The sequence below is a fragment of the Carya illinoinensis genome, chromosome 5, assembly GCF_018687715.1.
Source record: "Carya illinoinensis cultivar Pawnee chromosome 5, C.illinoinensisPawnee_v1, whole genome shotgun sequence".
NCBI lineage: Eukaryota > Viridiplantae > Streptophyta > Magnoliopsida > Fagales > Juglandaceae > Carya > Carya illinoinensis.
The window spans coordinates 19,582,881-19,604,364 of record NC_056756.1 but is presented as its reverse complement, the minus strand read 5'-3'; the positions used below and the strand labels follow the sequence as shown (position 1 = coordinate 19,604,364).

General features: G+C 38.7%; 1 protein-coding gene across 1 annotated transcript; it reads right to left on the bottom strand.

Moving 5' to 3' along the window:
- Nucleotides 1-319: 319 nt before the first annotated feature.
- Nucleotides 320-21,132, bottom strand: LOC122310604 (threonine--tRNA ligase, mitochondrial 1-like). The gene is made up of 20 exons (XM_043124650.1): nt 20,743-21,132; nt 20,411-20,648; nt 20,232-20,291; nt 19,874-19,963; nt 18,051-18,125; nt 17,804-17,932; nt 17,584-17,673; nt 7,835-7,923; nt 7,662-7,758; nt 7,492-7,578; nt 6,859-6,943; nt 5,025-5,119; nt 4,645-4,677; nt 4,473-4,559; nt 3,466-3,558; nt 2,981-3,073; nt 2,658-2,879; nt 1,956-2,027; nt 1,598-1,669; nt 320-628 (listed from the first exon to the last, which is right to left on the bottom strand). Exons 1-20 carry the CDS (start codon nt 21,000-21,002, stop codon nt 533-535), a joined length of 2,163 nt encoding a protein of 720 aa, XP_042980584.1. The 5' UTR covers nt 21,003-21,132; the 3' UTR covers nt 320-532.
- Nucleotides 21,133-21,484: the final 352 nt, after the last annotated feature.

Here is a 21,484-nt window from a genome sequence, read left to right as displayed (position 1 = left end):
TTTTCATATAGGTCCCATATTAATTCATTTTTTTCAAAGCGACTGCACACCGACTGCATTTGCCGACTGCAAAAATCATCTCTCTCTCATACTCCGTTAATGTTCTGTCCTTCGTTCAGAGTTGTTACTGCTTGCCAAGGAAAAAATAAATAAAATCTGGAAAACCGATATCACCAGAGATGGCTTAGCGTTCATTATCCAATAAGTTTTTCCGTTCCACTTCTAACGGATTTTTCCTTTCCATTCCAATAGCTGAGCTAATATACTCGTCGGCACGAGAAACAAAATAGCATACAGCCACATGCAAAAACCATAAGCATGACAGTAGAAAGTGCACATCCTTTTTCTATAGTCCCACGAAGGTTCTCACTTTGTATAGAGTAAGAAAACAAAAAACTGCATACCTTTAATTGGGAGAATAAAGCACAAAAGAAGAATTGAGGGTACAGTAAATCAAAGTACAAGAGCGTGCTAACATTCTGATACAAATGAAATGAGATGCACCTGTTAATAACTTTATGAAAACAAAAATCTAATGGAATGCTGCAATTTCTCCCTCAAAGTGCTTCAGAAGGCTCTCAATGCTCATTACTGAATGATCTGCCTTGTCTCTGACTCGTACACTCACCTGGAACCATAAGAAATCAAGGATTATTTAGCTAAAAATATAGCTTACACATAATACATACATACATACATTCTGTGTGTGTGTGTGTATCTAGAGAGAGAGAGAGGATAATATAACCTATGTCAGTATTGTTCATTGTGGGCCAACTCGTGCCACAATATAGCTTTATCATTTATGCAATGGCAGAAAAAAAGAAAAACAATTCTATAGAAACCGAGAACCCTCATCCCAGCTTTTAGTTCTACATATCTTCTTCTTTTAATAGGGAATTAAGTTAATTTCTTTCCCAACTATTTAATGCTTATGTTTGATGGTAATCAAAATACAGTTGAATTGTATTATACTTCCATAAAAATGCGCACATGAATAATTGAACCAATTTGCAGGCGTCTAGTCCTGTGATTTGCATTTCTAAATTATTTTTCCATTAAGAAATTTTATTACAAAGCCAAGGTAGTTGTACTGCTCCAGTTCCCATACATACAAAGGTGCTTACAATATAGAATCCGAGCAACTTTCTTCTGCTTTTCTTCTTCCTATTACTCACGGAATTAATATTGGATTCTTACATGCTTCAAGATCTTATTTTCATTTAAGTTCATCCAAAAAATTCATGTCGGGCTAAAAGTAGCCTATATTAATTCTTCAATGCCTATTTGTTTCATTTAAATGCAAATTTAGGTAAAAAAATTCTTTAACATATCGATTTATTTTAATTTATCCAGATTGGCCTAAAAACAAGATTCACACGTGCCAAATACTCAGAACGTGGACACTTCACATTCAATCATAACATGGTGCATACTTCATGTCTAAAAACCCAGAGAACAAAAGAGTACACCAAAATTCAAACAAGAGAGCTGATTTCCGGCAATGCAAATGCATGCATCTATATGGTAAGTGAACTGACTATCTATAAAGAACACTGCAACAAATAGGAATTTTACACAGATAGTAGATAGGTAAAACCTGTCCAGTGTTGGCTTCCTCCTCCCCAACAACCAATATAAAGTTGTACTGTGCCAATTGAGCTTCTCTTATCTGCCGGAAGCTAAAAGTATCAGTAATTGAACAGATTCTCCTACAACGTTATTAGCAAAGTAGAAGCAATCCTTTTTTTCGCGGAGGGGGGGGCTCAAAACCACAATAGAGGAGTTCCAAAAGGTAAAGAGAGTGAAAAATGGACAAATCTTTTACATAAACCCCATGAGGACCAGAATATTGATTTTGCTTGTGGCATTTCATGTATTCTTTCTAATTAATTAAAAACAGTTCTTGGGTATGTAAAAGATCAACAAAACATGTGAGGCAGGAATTAGGAATGAACCTTTTTCTGGATCTTTCTATCAGTAGTATCAACATCGACATGATAACCAGCTCTAAATATCTGATCTTGCACCTATAACAAAGCATTGGCAAAACAAAACAGAGCCTCAAATAATTCACAGCTCGAAATGGTAATAATAACTTAACAACTCTATCAAATGAAGTATCCAGTAATTCTGACAGCTATTCCACTGTGATATGCAGATGCAATTTAATATGCTTATAAGAATTAAATTATTCAGCAACTACAACAACTGCTAAAAGACAAAATTCATTACAAAGGCCAAAAAAAAAAAAAAGACTCCAGCAACCTACTGCTTGTTTGTGTTGTGAGCCCACATACACAAACATGCTGCTTGACTCGGCCATAACTTTTACCTAAAAGTTTGAGCACCTCAAATTTGACATGTGATCCACTTATTAAGTTCTAAATGATCAGCTTAAGATTATATGTAACACCCCAAGGGAAGCCCAAGCCACATCTTAGTCATTAACCAAAAGGACTTGTCAATGGTACAATTGGAGCCCACTAGAATCATTATAAAGAGCAAGAACCTTGTCCCTCCCAAGCAATGTCTCTCATTCAATACCTATACTCGTTCAATATTATCACATTATTGCTTCAGCTACCAACTACTAAGCTAATTTGGGCTCGTTTCCAGCCATATATTTACACAAAACACAAAGTAATAACAGTAATGACCTTTAGCGCGTATGGCTGAGATTTCTCCGACACTGGGCAAACAATAGCTTGACGTGGACTAAGCCAGAAGGGCCATTTTCCTTTGTAGTGCTCCAAGAGTATGGCAAACATACGCTCAACAGATCCTAGAACAGCTCTGTGTATCATAACAGGGGTCTCCCTCTTGGCTTCATCCTCTGCTGAGTAATACAATTCAAAACGAGCGGGAAGCTGGAAATCCAACTGCAACCACAGACATTGACCTATTAAGTGCTAATTCTGCACTATCAAAACGGAAAAACATAGTGAAAGACAAAATACAAATACAAATGCACACCATATACCTGTAATGTTGCACATTGAAATTTCCTATTCAATGCATCAGATACACTGATATCTATCTTTGGTCCATAAAATGCACCATCTCCTTCATTTATCTGTATAACACAAGCATTGAGAGAACAGGGATAATACATAGACTACTGCTAAAAACAAAGACTGATTGAACTATAAGCATTTAGTCCCTTTTCATCTAATCGGTTGGGTTCAAGCCATCTGGTTGATAGAGGACCCTCTGAAATCATTATATAATTATTAGAGTTCTGACGGTTGAGGTATCATATCATTGATTTCATTAAAATGCTGGTAGGAATGTTAAAAACATAAAATGGATCAGTATTTTTCAGCTACATTTTCTATTGCTTAGGCTGACTTCAGCATGATCAAAGTTTCAAATCCAGTTTGGGCCAAGCTCAAAGCCCAACAGGAGAAGAAGTTAATGCCTGGCTCAAGCTTAGGTGCAGTTGAAGTGTAAGAGGGACAATGTTACCTGCCAGGGCTTTCCAGACTCATCCAATGCTTCTGCAAGTGCAGCCTCTGCTCTCTCCCATGTAGCCAAGTCTCCTAAGTACTTCTCAGGCCTCTACGATATTGGTACCAACAGAGATATTGAGTCACATGTTATAAAAATTCATTCCACTATATACTCCCATGCACATTGAGAGGAAAAGGGTGTGTTTTGGGAGAGAGTGTATATTCAACTGAAACAAATGACACCTAAAAGACATGGCATCATAAAAAAAAAAAACTAGAAATAAAGAAAAGCTATATGAACTGTGCATATGCAACTTTGAGATCAAGGTCTTGAAATGACCAACTAAAACAAAAGTGGGAAATTGCAGGCATAGAAAAATTCAAAAGGACATACAGAGATGAGATATTCAACAAAAAAGTTCAATAGTAACGGTTCTGCTCCACAGAAATGCAAGGACCCTTCCTTGATACACAATTGACATCTAATTTCCCTGAGTTAATTCTTTTGGATAGGTAAACAGAAATTTTATTGAAGTTTCCCTGTAAATTCATCGCAAGTAAACAGTGTATCTCCTAAAGAAGCCATTGAATTTGTCCCCATAGGGGAGATGAAATTTGTGATTACACAAGAAGGAATACTCTGGCTTATGTTTGAAAGAATTTTTGTTGATTTACAAGTTCATAGAAGTAATCTCAATTATAAAAATCATTGTTTATGGTTTAAATCATTGTCTTTAACAAAAAAATTAATATTATTCAGCAAAATCAATAACAACATTGTACCCACCAGGGACATTGTTTTTGAGAAAAGACTCGTTAACAAGAAACTCCAACTGAGGCTTTGAAAGCCACAACAAAATTACTTAAAGTCTTGTAGCTTCAAATAAAAAGTACTACTGTGTTTCAAACTGAATTAATAAGACACGAAGCCTAATCAAGAAGGAAAATCAACAGCAGCATGTTAAACTCAAGTTAGAAACATTGTCAATCAATAGGAACAAAATTTTAGTGCAAATAGCATACCGTGGATAGCTTCAAGTCAAAAGTGAACCCAAAAACATCATAGACATGTTTGATGAAGTCTAAGACACCCCGTACTTCTTCTTTTATCTGTCAAATGAAGCACATTAAAACAACAGGCATAGGAAGCAAAAAGAGATTAACAGTTCTATCATGAGTCAATTATTCAACTCACCTGGGACTCCCGGCAGAAGATATGAGCATCATCCTGTACAAAGATTTGAACTAATTTAGTCAAAGTTAACTTTTCCCAGTCACCTCAGAAACGATTAAAAATATAAAAATGTCCACCTGAATGATTGACTGTGTTGGACCAAGGCACTTCGAGCCCATAGTAAAATATGTGTGTGTTTGTGTGTGTGTGTGTGTTTGAGAGAGAGAGAGAGAGAGAGAGAGAGAGAGAGAGAGTGAGTGAGTGAGTTCTATGATTAGTGTGGGAACCTAATTAACAAAAATAGAACAAGAAAGGTAAAAAATCCAACCAGCCAGATGCATTTAATCACAAAAAAATAAAAAACAAAAACAGTTCATTAACAACCACAGCTAAAATGGTACCTGCTGAAATCTCCGGACACGAGTTAATCCAGTGAGTGCGCCACTGGCCTCATTGCGGTGCAAAACCCCAAAATCGGCCAGTCGAAGTGGAAGTTCTGTAAAACAAATCATAAACAATCAGGACAGTGAAGGTGCAAATAAGTGACATAAAGGTAACTGACTAATAATGGGGTTAGGAATAGAAGAAAATAGGATGATATGTTCATCAAATCATACATAAGGTTTTTGGTTGAAAGCGTTTTTTTATTAGTACCTCACTCAACTTCATAAAAGAAAAAGTGCAAAGCGTGCTGCCCAAGTACATTGGGAGTATGCATAGGAGAACACCTAGTTGAGGGGAAAGGGAACAAGAATTTAGAAAATCTACAAATGAAGAAAAGCCAGTTTCATTGTGGATGCTTAAACATTTATACAGAGAGTTGAGATAGAGGTTTCTAGCTCATGTAGCATTCGCCTGCAGTGTTTGAAATTGCAGGTGTAGAATTGATTACATACACACTAGAGCCATCCTCCATATGTCCATATTCACAAGGCTCTAGCCACCTCACAATGAAGCAACAAATGGACAATAGTGTCACCACACCAATTCATCCCCATAAAACGTCTTCTCCTTATATTGTCCATAGAATCTTTCCTTGGGCACCTTATGCTGATGGACTGGTGTAGAATGTGCAAGAAGAGTGGCAAACTTATCAACCATTTGTTGCTTCATTGTGTTGACTAGGGCCTTGTGACCGTCTATTTTTGCGCCAACAGGTGTAGTTGTATATCAGAAAAATAGTAATACAACATTAGTCCTCTCGATCATATAACTTCTGCCTCGTATGGCGGACCCTTAAAGCTACAAGTCATATGTAATATGCACTTCAACAAATTAAAAAGAACAGAAGGGGCACAGATTGAGGGGGAAGAAAGGGCCAGCTGGAACACAATAAGCATGAACCAGAATTAAAATCATCTTTATTGAGGGCACGTTCATGATTTGGTAGTCTTTTTAAAAATTAATTTCACAATTCAGTAGTTATGGTACAGAAATCTTGTTAGCAACAAAACTTTATACTTCTATACCATATGCAAGCAACTTCAAGTCTACACCAAAACAAAATGATCATAGATTCATAGTTTTAGTAGCTTCAATTTAAGGCAACCTGTGCCTAAAATGAGTCCTCCATAACAAAATCATGCATTCAAAACAATACATCATATAACTAATTATGTGTCATTTATAGAGCAATCAGTGATATTCAATTAGTGATGTAGTCATACTTGATCATTCTACAACTCAGAAATAACACCTTGTCCCTTGTGGTATGACATGAGTTATTTAGAAAGAGAATCCTAAATTCATTTTTCATCCACTAACATTAATAGAAAATAAATAACAACTTCACAGATAACCATGTGTCGTCTTTAATTTTTTTTTTTTTTTAAATAATATATCTTTTGAAATTTAAGTAGTTCATAATCTAAAAAACAGATTTTAAATTTTTTTTAAAAATATTAAAAACAAATGGACAGACAGCCCGTGGTATTGTTTCTTATATTTTTAAATTTAAATCTTTTTTAAAATTTATTTGACTTTTTATTGTTAAAAATATAATTTTTTTTTTTTTTTAAAATATAAAGATGACAACTAAAGATGACATGTTTTTTCTGTTGAGGTTGATGGACAGAAAAATTAACAAGAGATTTTCTTTTAAGTAACTCATACCGCAAGAAATATTTCTTTAAAAAACCGTACAGGGTCATGAACCTAAGTACCCCATCACACAGGAGGCGTTTGAACAAAATTTACAACAAAATATGTGCTGTATACTAGAGAAAATGAACTTACCTCTATATGAGCGAACTCTATGTTGAAACATTAAACAGTGCCCAGGGCAATTCATTGGTTTCAGTCCAAACTCTTGTTTTTCTACCTGTGAGAGTAAAGGATATCAAATTACCAAAAAAATGTGGATATTATAATATCTTTCATCTACCAAGCAACATGTGAGCATTTGCTACACATTAAAAAAATAAATAAATTGTGAACGTACTTCATGTGACTCACAAAACACAGCTCCAACAAAAACATAGCTTTATATTTTCATTATCACTTTGTGAACAAGTCAGTTTCTTCCAATACCATCACATACAACTACATTCCAAAATAACACTTCTCAACAAGAATATATCGATATACTATAGCAAATATTGCAAAAAAATGCCTGGTTAGTACAACCCCAGATGGCAGACATACATGTTTTTAACCAGAATTGCTACTTACCAATCCCCCCTTGAAAAAAGGCCCCACACACAAGAATGAATATATTACAGAAGCCTTTAATAATCAAAATTTTATTTTTTTGCCCATTATTTTTTGCTCCCCTATTCTTGGTGTTCCAAGTTTTCTCTATAATGAGCAGAGATATGAAGGGTTTTTTACAATAAAAATTCATAGCCGTACAGCATATACAAATCACACCTCAAATACAAACATATTCTCCTTGTAATTTGCAGCATGACCAGATGTTTCCCAAAGTTGCATATTGTACATATTTGGTGACAGAACCTGCCAAAGTCAAGTGAGTTAGGGCTACATTTACAGTTCTTAAATATCATGACAACACAACACCTTAATCATTGACTATCAACCTCTTGGTATCCTCTCTCCCTATATTGACTGCGAATAAAATCCATTAATTTGTTGTATATCCGAGCCCCATGAGGAAGGAAGAACCAACTTCCCGGGCTGACATTTACAAAAAATTGTCATGAGAGGTCATGATCATAAAAAGCAAAATAAAGCATATTAATCCAAACCCTACCTGAGTGGATGACAAAAGAAAAGCTCTTGTTTTGTACCCACTAGTCTATGGTCATATTTCTTTGCTTCTTCCAGCTGTTTGATATATTCCTGCAAAAAAGATTAACGTTGAGAAGACAGACTTGCATCATTGAGAACAATAACCATATCCATATCGCACCAATGCCACTTCTCCCAACAAGATACAGTGACTTGTCCTCCATATATTAATTCCCTGACTAAGGCTTTTGGGATTATTCTCCATGATCCCACAGAAACATATAATGATTTAATGCATCACAGCTCCTTTACAGAATGCCACAACAAGCAAGGTGTATTGCCCGATGCCCGATGTTGGTTAAAGTGCTTGACGCATTTAAGTGCAAGAAAAAAGCTACACAACCTCCACATACCACACTTTTTTTAATTTTTATTATTTTTTCTTTTATCAAATAGTTAATATATGAATAATGAATAGAAGAATTCACTTAGTTTAAGAAGAATAAACTCAAAAATAAAAAATAAAAAATATTAAAAAAGTTAAAAATTTAAAAAAAATGTGGTGTATGGAGGTTTGAGAGGTTGAGTAGCATTACTCAGATAGTAAGTAAATGCTACACATCACACCCTCATCCCACCATATAAAATGTGGCACTTTTATCATCCTTGGATCATTTTTTATTTTTTTAAAAGAAAAATTCAAAGGTGGATAATGTCTACTCATCATGATGAGAGATGTGAGATACGAGTGTGGTATGTAGAATTTTCCTAACTCAACATATTAGAGTTTTATGCAAAATGAAACTCAATAATCAACTAATTATATGAAATCAAGCAATCAACTAATTATATAAAATTTAAACATAGCATTTTATATAATTTTATTGTGCTTTACTAAATATATAGAACCCCAAGAAGTTAGCCCAAGTGGTGAAGGCCCTCTTGGGGTACCACTACCTTCAAGGTTCAAGGTTCAACACCTCATGGGTGCAAACAATCCTTTGGGGCCACACCCCTTGGTAAAAAACCAGCAATTTAACCAATTCGGTATAGGAAAACTTTCGAGGGGGTGGTGCATTGGACCAGGGTTTAGTTTGCAGGAGTGGTTCCGAAGGGCCTTGCCTTGGAGAGGTTCCCCAACATAAAAAATAAAAAATAAAAAAATTTATATATATACACATCTATACCAAACAGGCCATGACTAAAACAGCTCAAGAATTGTAGGTGCTAACTTCTATGCTAAAATAAGCAATCAAATATCAATTCATCTAGAAAGCCAACTAGTGCTAGTGAAAGCGCTATGTGTGTGGATTTCTGAATAGTTGTATAATAACAAAAAAATCCATAAAATACAATCAAGAAAAGTTTAAAAAAGCAAGATGGTAGTATATTGAGCCTAATCACATGAATTTTTTTTTTTATAGTAACTCTCTTGTACTTAACAAAATATACACATCTATAATATTCGAGAGCAAAATCAAATTAAAGTAGAAAAAGGTCATGAAAAAATAAATAAACTCAAGAATCGTAGGCATTCAAGCATACATGTATGTGATATCCCATATGATAAGGATAAGGGTGGGGGTGGTATATGGGATCCCACATTACTTGGGAAAGAGAAGTTATTGCTCTTTATAAGGTTCCAATGAAACTCCAATCATATTATTGACTAGTCCTTTTGGAGTATAGACCATGTGGTTTGGGCCTTCCATTTGAGCGTTACAAATGGTATCAAAGCCAGGTTCTAACCAGAAATGTATGACTTGAGCCGTGTCAGCTATGACAGATTGGCCCAATGAGGATATCGGGAATTTAAGGGGGATAGATTGTGATACCCCATGTGATAAGGATAAGAGTAAGTGGTGTATAGGATCTCACATTGCTTAAGCATGAAAAGTTCTTACTCTTTATAAAGTTCCAAGAGGGCTCAAATTATATCATTGACTAGTCATTTTGGAGTATAGGCCAGGTGGTTTGGGCCTTCTATTGGAGCATTACAATGCACACACGTCACCATGATACATAAATCCTTCAATATCTACTAAATACCTACGAATATTTATTTACATCATTATCAGGGTCATGAATGAATTTTTATAATTTTTTTTCAAATTACATAAGCGAGTTTTTCTAAGCTTGAAGCTCACACATAAAGAGTCAAAAGCACACTTTGGTAAATGCGCTTCGCTTTTGGTAAGAAAAGAGATTCAGCCTTCAGGCTTTGCACTTTCTACTTCTTGCTTTTTGCCAATACTGAAGTCAATGTGGCCTATTTTTTTTTTTTTGGATAGGTAATAAGAAATTTTATTCCGAGTAAATAAGCATAGCCCAAGTAGATAAGAAGTTTAGAAGAGAACACACCTAAATACAAACTAAAGCAAAACAAAATTAAAGAACAGCATTACAAATATTCATATCCCTCACTAGATTGTTCACCCAAAAATTTAAAGTGCTAAAGAAAAAATCCCTAAATTCCCCCATAGTTCACAATCTTGGTAGCACCTCCCGTTACTCTCAAGCTATAAACACCAAAACAAACACGAAGGAAGCATCCTCCACTCAGCTTTATTGCCTCCACAATCTGCAGCACCTTCCCAACTAGCCAAGAAATCCACCACATGAAAAGGCATCACCCAAGCAATGCCTACCCTTGAGAATAACTCATTCCACAAAACAGTCACCATTTTGCAATGAAGAAACAGGTGGTTAACAGATTTACCATCTTTTTTACACATGGAGCACCAATCCATCACATATAAACCCCTTTTCCTCAAATTATCAGTAGTTAAAACTTTCTCCAGCAACACCAACCAGCAGAAAAATGCAACTTTACTGGGCACTTTAGCTTTCCAAATGCATTTCCAGGGGTATGTTTTATTACCATGACTATTTAAAACCTTATAATAGGAATTCCCAGAGAATCTGGACTTATTATCATTAACCCACAGCATCCTATCCTCCCTGATCAGATCAATCTTCGAATTATTATTAACCCACAGAGAAGTCAATGTGGCCTATTACATCAGGTTCAAAGCATATGCATCATATTTGACATCATATGGTACCATGTTACATAAATGATTTTCAATATCAACTAAATAATTTTTTTTTTGATAAGTAAAAGATTTTATTGATCCACGTAAAAAGGCAAAACCCGAGTACACAGGGGGTATACAAAAGAGAGCCTAGTTACAAACTAAGTGCTACGAATAGTAGCATAAAAGTCATGAAGACTTGTTCCGTTCAATACAATAGAGGAAGCCCAAAGTAATAGGGTATGAAAGAAGAAAGCCCTGAGACCGTCGAGGGAGCGTTCCTTGTTCTCAAAACAACGTCTATTCCTTTCGATCCATGTGCACCACATTAAGCATAAAGGTACCATCTTCCAGACAGCAGCTATCTGACGATTGCCCCTCATCCCTTGCCAACAAGATAATAAATCAATCATCCTCCTAGGCATAGCCCATGCAATACCAAGCCTTGATAGGATTTCATCCCACAAGATCTTAACTACTTCGCAGTGAAGAAGGAGGTGGTCCACAGATTCACTGTCATGTTTGCACATGAAGCACCAATCCAATAAGTAGAGTCCACATTTTCTTAACTTGTCTATAGTCAAAATTTTACCATGAGAAGCCACCCATCTGAAGAAAGCTACCTTAAGGGGAACATTGCACCTCCAGATGTTCTTCCACGGGAAGACATTGCAGGGGTGATTTGTCAAGACCTTGTAATAAGAACGGACTGAGAATTTCTTATTTCCTGTGCATATCCAAAGTAAGCAGTCCTCCCCTCCAGCCCTTAGCTTCATTTCATATAATGCGCTGTAGAAATCAGTGATGACTCCCACCTCCCAATCCTGGGCAGCTCTAGAGAATCTCACAGACCACTGGGTAGAGTCAACAGCACTACACATATTATCGGCCACCGAGGAACCCTGATCAAAAGCGATCCTGAAAAGAGAGGGGAAAGCATTTTTCAGGGCAACATCCCCACACCAAATGTCATGCCAAAAGCGGATGCGCGTGCCTCTTCCCACCACAAATTTGCAGTTACCGAGAAAGTTATTCCATCCATTCCGAATAAATTTCCAGACTCCCACGCCGTATGTCCCTCTTGCTTCTTTAGTGCACCATCCTCCCCAAATGCTCCCATATTTGGCATCTAAGGTATGCCTCCAAAGAGCATCTCCCTCAAGATGATACCGCCATAACCATTTCCCCAGGAGTGCCTTGTTGAAGGTTCGCAAATTTCTTAGGCCCAAACCACCACAAGACAACGGAGTGCATACTTTATCCCATTTGATCAAGTGACATTTCTTTTCATCCTCTAACCCACCCCATAAAAAATTGCGGAAAATCTTCTCTAATCTGGTCGCCACCCCCGTAGGCACAGGGAATAATGAGAGGAAATATGTTGGGAGGTTAGAGAGCGTGCTCTTAATAAGCGTGATTCTTACCCCCTTGGACAAGTAAATTCTCTTCCACCCTGCTAGTTTGCTTTCAATTTTCTCAATCATCCATTCCCATATTGCTTTGGATTTATGAGGGGCTCCCAAGGGAAGTCCAAGGTATTTCATAGGCAAGGAAGAGACCTTGTAGCCCAAGATGGCAGCCACTTCACTTAAGTTGATAACCGAGCCAACAGGAACTACCTCCGATTTTGCTAAGTTCACTTTGAGGCCAGAAACAGCTTCAAAGCAAAGAAGAAGAGCACGTAGGGATCTAAGTTGGGCTAGATCCGAGTGGCAGAAAATCAAGGTGTCATCAGCGAAGAGGAGGTGGGAGATTGTCAAGCTTCCATGAGGAGAACCACCTACCGAGAAGCCCGAGACCAAGCCGCTTTCCACTGCCTCTTCCAGCATTCTGCTCAAGACATCCATTACAAGAATAAAAAGAAGTGGGGAGAGAAGATCCCCTTGTCGCAAACCTCGAGAGTTGTTGAAGAAGCCTTCCGGAGTGCCATTGACCAAGACCGAGAATCTGACTGTTGAGATACAATGCTTTATCCACTGGCACCATCTTTGCCCAAAATCATACCTACCAAGGATATACAATAAGAAGTCCCAATTCACATGATCAAAAGCCTTTGCCATATCCAATTTTCACAAGATACCTGGAGTGCCGGATCTGATTTTGCTTTCCAAACATTCATTGGCGATGAAAACCGAGTTTAGAATTTGCCTTCCTTTCACAAAAGCATTTTGGGACTTCGAGATGATTTTCCCCATGACACCACTCAGCCGCTTCGCCAAAACTTTGGAGATGATCTTATAAACCCCACTGATCAAGCTTATGGGGCGGAAATCGTTCACTTCCACCAATCTTGCCCTTTTGGGAATAATGAAAGAGACATTTAGGCTCTTCTCAAATTTCATATAGGAGTGAAATTCGATAAAGACCTTCATGAGATCCTCCCTAATGATATCCCAGCAAGCTTGGAAGAAAGCCATGGGAAAGCCATCTGGACCTGGGGCTTTGTCTTTGTTCATACCTTTTAGCACATCAAGCACTTCATCTTTGTCAAAAGGCCTCTCCAACCAAGCCACACTTGTGTGATCAATGGAATCAAGAGCTAGACCGTCTACCTTGGGTCTCCAAAAATATTGTTCTGTCAAAAGCTTATCATAAAAGTGAACAATATGGTCCTTTATCACCTCTCTACCTGTTATGACCCTGCCCTCCTCGTGGAGGACCTCTATGGCATTGTTCCTACGGTGAGAGTTGGCAACTCTGTGGAAGAACTTTGTGCTTCTATCCCCTTCCTTCAACCAAAGTGCCCGTGACTTTTGCCTCCACGAAATCTCTTCCATAAGGGTAAGTTTCTCCAGCTCCACAACAACAGTTAATCTTCTTACCCCATCATCGACCAACAAAGTCCATGTCGCTTGTTTTGCATCAAGCTGCTGCAACTCTAGGAATAGGTTGTTGCGCTGGTCATTAATGTTTCCGAAGACTTCGAAGTTCCATTTCCTTAGATCCTGCTTCAAAGCTTTTAGTTTCCCTACGAGAACAAAACTAGGAGTACCCGTGAGTTGATAAGATGACCACCACGCTCTAACTTTCTCAAGAAACCCATCAACTTTCAACCACATGTTTTCGAACTTAAAATACCTCTTTCCCTCATGGAGACCCCCCACAATCTAACATGATGGGAAAGTGATCTGAGCAAAGCCGGGAAAGTCGCTTTTGACATAGAGTGGGAAAGTGAGCCTCCCAAGAAGAGGAGACGATGAACCTGTCCAACCTCGACCAGGCCCTTCCGTTTGACCAGGTAAAATCTACCCCTGCCAAAGGGAGGTCCACCAAGTCTAGGTCAAAAAGGAGTGAGGAGAAATCAATCATGGCTGAGCCTGTGTTAGAAACCCCGGACCACTCACTCGGAAACCGCGTGATGTTAAAATCGCCCCCAATACACCACAGGATGTCCCACCAACTGCATAGGCCAGCCAACTCATCCCAGAGAAGTTTTCTACTACTGTCATCATTTGGCCCGTAAACACCTGCAAAGCCCCAACAAAAACCATCGTCCACATTGGAGAAGGAACAAGCGACAGAAAAATCACCGATGCAATCCTCAATACAATTAACCATTCTCTTATCCCACATTACCAAAATACCCCCTGAGGCGCCCTTAGAAGCGAGGGTGGTCCATCCTGCATAAGGACAATTCCACAAACTTCTAATGATACGCCTATCAATAAGCTGTAGTTTCGTTTCCTGAAAAAAAATGACATCAGCCTTCCATTCCCGTAAAAGATTCTTGATGGAGAGACGTTTGTTCCGGTCATTCAAGCCACGAACATTCCATGCTAGAATTTTGGGCTTCATGGATCACCAAGGTTCACCCTATCCTTGTGTCGCCCTCTACCCACGCTGCCCTCCCGAGCGTCATAGTTTATCGAACAGGTCAATCTCTTGAGTTCCCTGTCTTTCTTGCCTTCAGATCTAGCAAGAGAAGGCTGGCCAGCTTGGATTGCTAAGAGGAGAGCTTGCATCTGGTCATCGAAGCCTTCACAGGACATGCCCAAGCAATGCCGCATATCATTGACCTTCTGAAGAACCCACTCCGGGTGTAAATCAGTCCATGTATCAGCTGGTGGCAGTGAACAAAGAGGGCTTAGGTCCTCGGGTTCACTTGGATAAGCTGACAAATTCTCAGTCCCTAATTCCTTGCAAAAAAGCTGTAAATCTGACCCATAAATTGACCCTTCCTCCGAGGACCCTCCTTCCACAGAAGAGGCATCAACCTCTCCCATCTCTGTGCATAAAACCTTGGATAAAGTTTCAGAAAGACCTAAGGAAAGGATCAGATCTTCAGAGACTACCCCCACAGTTGGACCGAGTGTACACGGTACCCCCGATCCCTTAGAACTACAGTCAGTGGGTGTCTTTGTCTTCAAAAAGCATTCCCCAGGTTCGTCGGAGTCGATCGGCCTGTTCTATGTCGACGGCGAGACACCGGTGGCCTGGGATGCTCTGGGTTGATCCATCACAGCCAAGGAGGGTTTCTCGGCTCGTAAAAAGGCCTTCGAGTGCTCCAGCACTCTTGTGGGTGGCTCGCCGGCGACCGGCGTGATGTTCTATGTCGTCGGAAGGGGGGCCCTGTTTATCGCCGGCGGGGAGGACAGGTGCTCGCCGGAGGCCGAAGGCTCAATAGCCTGTTCAGAGAGGCCTAGCACACTGTCTGAAGGGCTTGGGGCCCATGGCCAGTGAGTGGGCCTGTGACCCGTGAGTGGGGCCTTGGGGCCTGTAACTGAGGGACTTGAATTCCTGGTTGTGCAAGATGGTTGGGCCTAGGCTCTGTCATATTCTTCCCCACTACCCGATCTTGCAAGGGCCTAGAGGATGTGTTTAAAGCAGGGCCCAGCCCATTAAACCCATTAGTCCCATTTACCCTCCCTTCCTCTCCCCTACCGTAGGCTGTTCAGCAACCAGGGAAAAAGCAGAAACCGTAGACTGTTTCCTCCCACCACCTACGTTGTCCAGTCCCATCACCATGTTCAGACCCAAATCAACCCTTTTCATCAAAGAGGAAACTTCTTGCAGTACTCCAGTAAGCTGAGCTCTGACAGCCCAAAGGACACCCTTGACATCCCCCATATTTTTACAGCCATCAGAAGATACTCCTAATACTACTAGGCAAGAATCAGGTATGATGGGACCACTGGGTAAAAGGTGTTCTGGCAAAGAACCAGCCAAAGCAGCTGCGTATGAGGTTGTTCCTGCCTCCACGACAGTTCCATCTCGTTTCACAATCTCCGAGTGAGGCACCACTTGCTCAGCCACCTTCCTAAGGTGATAAGAGAACCCCTTCTCCTACCATTAATGAATTCCTCCAAAAGGAGGTAACGTCCCCTAGAATTTCTAAGTAGTTGCAAAGTGAACAGCCCATTTCCCATTCTTAGTTTCTTAAAAAAACCTTCATGCAGAGGAGCATCAATGGCTTCCATGACCATTCTCACAACCCAAGAGGCTGTAGCACCATTAATGAGTATGAATAAAACCATACGTCTGTTCTTCTCAGTAATACGAAAACTGTTAGCTCCTACCTTCGAGAAAAAGAAAGATTTTGACTCCACCATAAAACGCCTAACTTCATCCATCCGAACAAGAGAACTCATGACTGCTTGCCATGAATTTTCTTACAAAACGAGAGAACTGCTAAAAAAATAAGCTGTAGAAAGCCCAACCAAGCATCATCCTTTCAACTAAATAATTAAGAATACTTGTTTATAACAAAATACAAACTACACTTTGAAAATTTGCTTTTCTTTTAGTAAGCGAAGTGCATCAACATTGGCGTTTTGCACTAAAGTACACTTTTACAAACACAGCCAATGCAATTGAATTTTTTTTTGGTTTCTTCAGGTCTCAGTCCATAGAGATCAATAAATTTTTTTGATAGATAGTCCATAGAGATCAATAATGCATCCCATGAACTACTAACAACCAAGCTAACCACTCATTTCATTTGAATTTTCTAGAGATAACCATTGCTCTGGCTTTAAAAAAATGCATTTTTTTTTCTTTTAATGAAATTGATTACTTTTTTCTGGGGAGGGGGAAGTTATTAGGAGAGAACATTTTCGTTGGAGATTTTTTTTTTTTTTTTTAAAGTAACATTTTCACTTGAAATATTTTGAGCCACTAAAATCAGTATTGGAGAAAAAATGGAAAAGTAATTAGGTTTAGCACAAAAGATTCAGTATTTCAGCTCAAAGGAGTTCTTTCAGTGGATCAAAATCCTTGTTGGATTCAACAATGAAGCCGTACCTAATCATATTAATTGATTAAATAAAGTTTCAAACATGTGTCCAATGCGAATGATTTAATTAGCTAACAAAGTGGCGTCCATAAGGTACTTTCAATCCACTAGTGGATGTACTAGTACATATACTTATCTGAATACAATACGGGGGCCACAAATTTTGAAGGCAATATCATTACACATAATCCTATCTCGTAAGGTAAGTGGGCCTATGTTTATCATCAACCATCCCCATGAATAGAAACATTCACATTAGATTGACTATATGGATATATACAAAATGTTAGACAACAAAACTACGAATATCATTTATAATAATAACTTCAAGTTGATAACAGGAATGTCTTAAATTTTTCCACTAATCAAACATCATAAAATTCCCAATTGAACAAAAGGAAAAGATAAAACATACTCAGCAGTCAAGCCAAAGCATATACATGAGTTGCAGGCAAATGGGAGAAAAGCAGAGAGCATTTAAAGGGGCTGAAAATATAGATGCACCTGAAGCCGTTTTTTATCAGGGTAAGAAATTCCATAAACTCTTTGTAAACTCTCACGATCTTTATTCCCCCTCCAGTAAGCTGATGAAGCCTGGAATTAAAAAATATATGTTAAGTACATCTGAAAAATAATGCAAGCATGTATCACTAAGCAAAACGCTAACAAATTATTCTCTTAGTTTGATAAGTGCAAAACACTAACAAATCATGAAACATGTCACCTTCAAGCAAGCAATTGCTTTGACAAAGGATGTGTTTGGTATATGCGGTCCACGACACAAATCAACCAGGGGGCCACATCTGTACACTGTGATTGTCTTGTCTGCAGGCAAATCATTTATGATTTCGATCTGATTACAATATTTGGAAAAACTATGTATGTCAGAAATGTAGAACTATGAAATGAAAATAGGAAATTATTGAAGAATTATACAATTTTTTGAGTCAAAATAAGAAAGATTTACATGCCTTGAAATGATTTTCAGAAAATATCTGAAGTGCCTCATCTTTTGATACTTCAATGCGCTCAAAAGGCTGTTTATCCTGAAAATTTTAAAAAGAAAAAAAAAATATGCTTTACTGACAACAATGAGCATCCCTCTTAATGGTGTGGGGATTCAGCTCTCAAGTACATCTATCCTAATTTATTTAGGATTGCTAGAGATAAAAGGGCTGCAGTGGCTGAGTCTTATAAGATTTCTAATAACATGCTTCAGTGGAATGTGGATTTCAACAGAAATGTGCAGGACTGGGAAGTGGGTGAGGTATCTGACTTTTTGGGAAGATTATATGATATGAAAATTGATCAGAATATAGAGTGGACAGCCTGTTGTGGTTGCATTCAAATAATTCGAGATTTACTGTAAAATCTTTTTAGAGGGCATTAATTTGTCAGGGAGTTAAAGACTATCCCTGGAAATGTATTTGGAGGGAAAAGGTGCCTAGCAAGGTTGCCTTTTTCTGTTGGCTGGTGTCTCTCAGGAAAATATTAACCACGGATAATTTCAGGAAGAGAGGTTTATTTGTGATTGATTGGTGTTTTATGTGTAAGAAGAATGGTGAATCTGTTAACCATCTTTTTCTTCACTGTGAGGTGGCGACAATTTTGTGGAATGAGATTTTAGTCAGGATAGACGTTGCTTGGGTGATGCCTATGCATGTGATGGATTTTTTGGCTAGCTGGCAAGGTTCAGCAGGATGTAGAGGCAGTACAGCAGTGTGGAGGAGGATTCCATTATGTTTGTTTTGGTGCTTATGGCTAGAAAGAAATGGGAGGTGTTTTGAAGATTGTGAACATTCTATGGAGTTTAGGGATTTTTTTTTTAGCACTTTAAGTTTTTGGGTGAAGAATCTTGTAAGGGGAGGAAACATCTGTAATGTTTTATTTTAGTTCTATTTTGCTATAGCATGTATTTAGATGCACTCACTTGTATACATCCTATGTACTTGGGCTATGCCTATTTACTTGAAATAAAATTTCTTATCATCTATCAAAACAAAAAAAAAAATGAACATCCCTCTTACTGAGAGAGAGAGAGAGAGAGAGAGAGAGAGAGAGGTCCCAGCCTTTTTTAAAAGGTCTACTACTCATCCAAGATGGAAAAGTATGACCAAGCCAAGAGGCAACCCACCAAAAGTGAAGTAAACAAAACATGGTCAGATTATAGTTTTAAAAGTTTTACAGCATTTCTAATGTAGTTTTTTTTTTTTTTTTTTTGTGATATATAATAAAACCTTTTTAAAAATCAATTAATGAACTCAGTATTTTTATCAGTAAACAAATTTTTATTGATCAAAAGAGTAGGCAAAAGCCCAAGTATACGGAAGATACACAAGAGCCACGCCTAGGCATGCTAATTTAGTTACACCACCAAACTAAATTAGATCAAGCTCTGTTACCAGTATAAATTACGTCAAACCCACCGAACTATGTTAAAAGTATGAAGTGCAAATGAACCCATATTAAGAACATCTCATCATTAGGACCAAACATCTCAGCTGCGCAAATGCAGCTGACCACACTTCATCTTCATCCCAACACTCAAAGTTGAAGGATTTATGGCTACCCAAAGACAATTCTTTGGCTTCTCTCCAGCATGTGATCATTTTATACCCTTTACCTTTACTGACTTTCTTCTTTTATACTGGTAATAGAATAAGCAAAAGTATTTTTGTCTAACAAGAGCAGGAACAACAGTTTCTGTTAAGCTTGACAACGGAACGAAAGAACAATAAACAACACATATTGTCAACAAGAGAGAGCTGGGGGAGAGAGGGAGAGAGAGCAATACCGCAACAGCCTTCATTGCCGCTGATTCAATTTGCTTGAAGTGATCATCATTCAAGCCCAAATCACCATAAAATGCATCATAATAGAAACCCTGTAATATCATTCACACCATTACATAAGGAAATAGAAATAATTTGCACTTCATACTTTTAACATACTTACACCACCGAACAATAAGGTCAAACCCATACAATCGTTTTCAATACTAGATGTTCGATATGGCAAAATAACAAAAACTATATGATAATACAACCAAATTTGAGCAATAAACGAGCTTGTGGTATAATTATGTTAGCAGTTACCAACGACCAAATTGCCAAAGAAAACATGTTAATTTTACAACAGTATTGGCCCGTTACCTCTCCTCTTGTGGTACAGGGTCCAATGCACAGCTTGCAACCGTACTCCTGCTCGACCGACTGCACCACCATAACAAAAAGTTTAACGATCCATCGAGCCAAAGATTAGACCTTTTCTTTGTCTCCCCAAGAATCTAGAATTAGTTCAAATGCGCCAGAAAATATGGAAATGCCGGTACCTCGCCGAGAATGTGCGCGCTGGAATGCCAGAATGTGTCGCGGCCTTCGTCGCTATCGAAAGTGAACAACTTGAGCTCACAGTCGTCCTCCAAGGGCCTCGTCATGTCCCAGAGGACCCCATTCACCTGCGAAATCAACGCGTTCGCAGCCAGACTCTTTGAGATCTCTTTCGCCACATCCATCGGCGAAGTCACCCACTTCTTCCCCTCCTTCACAGTCCCATCCGGTAACGCAATCCTAAACGAAAAAGTAATTAAAAAAAGAAGAGGGAAAAAAATCAATGAATGCATATGTTAGTGGCGGAGAGGGCCGGGAATGTATTGTTTCCTACTTGATGGGATCGGCGGGGAGGGACTCGCGCTGAGCGAGTTGCCGGGATTGGATGGACTGGAAGAGCTGGATGCGTTTGGGGATGACCTTACGGAGGTACGCTTCGTCTTTGGGGTGATTGGATGCCATGGAGGCGATTGGTAGTGGCGTCGAAGAGAAATGGCGGGGGAGAGAGTGTATGTAAGGAAAAGGCGAAGGAGTGGAGGAGGAGGAGCGGCGGAATTGGATGGAGAGGGCAGCCCTGAGCCTAGTGCATAGCATACGGGAAGTGAGTTGGGTTTTTAACTCTCGTGCTATTGTTATAGAGAGGGTTTTAGGCGGCTAGAGATTCCTGTTGGAGGAGTGGTGGATCTGTGTGTTTGAATGGCGTTGGCACCAAGCAAAACGCTAATTGCCACTGGAGTTTGACCGGTTTTTATTTTCTTATTTGTCTCCCTTTGACTTTGGACCAAGGTCATTGGCAAATGATATTATTTCATCTTATAATTTATTTATATTCAAATACATCTTAATAATATTTATAAAATATTGAGTTGTTCTACCTACAATCCTTAAAACTAGCCCCGCGTACTCAATTGTTTGTCCTATTCTCCATGTTAGCCTAGGTCTAATGACCAAAAAGTCATGCTTCCAAATGGCCTAAATCCTTCTAGAAATCGTATGCGGACATGGAGATTTGATTTTGTTTTGCCGTTGCCCAGCTCGCGCAACATTTTTCTGTGCCGTTTGAAATCCGGCGTCAT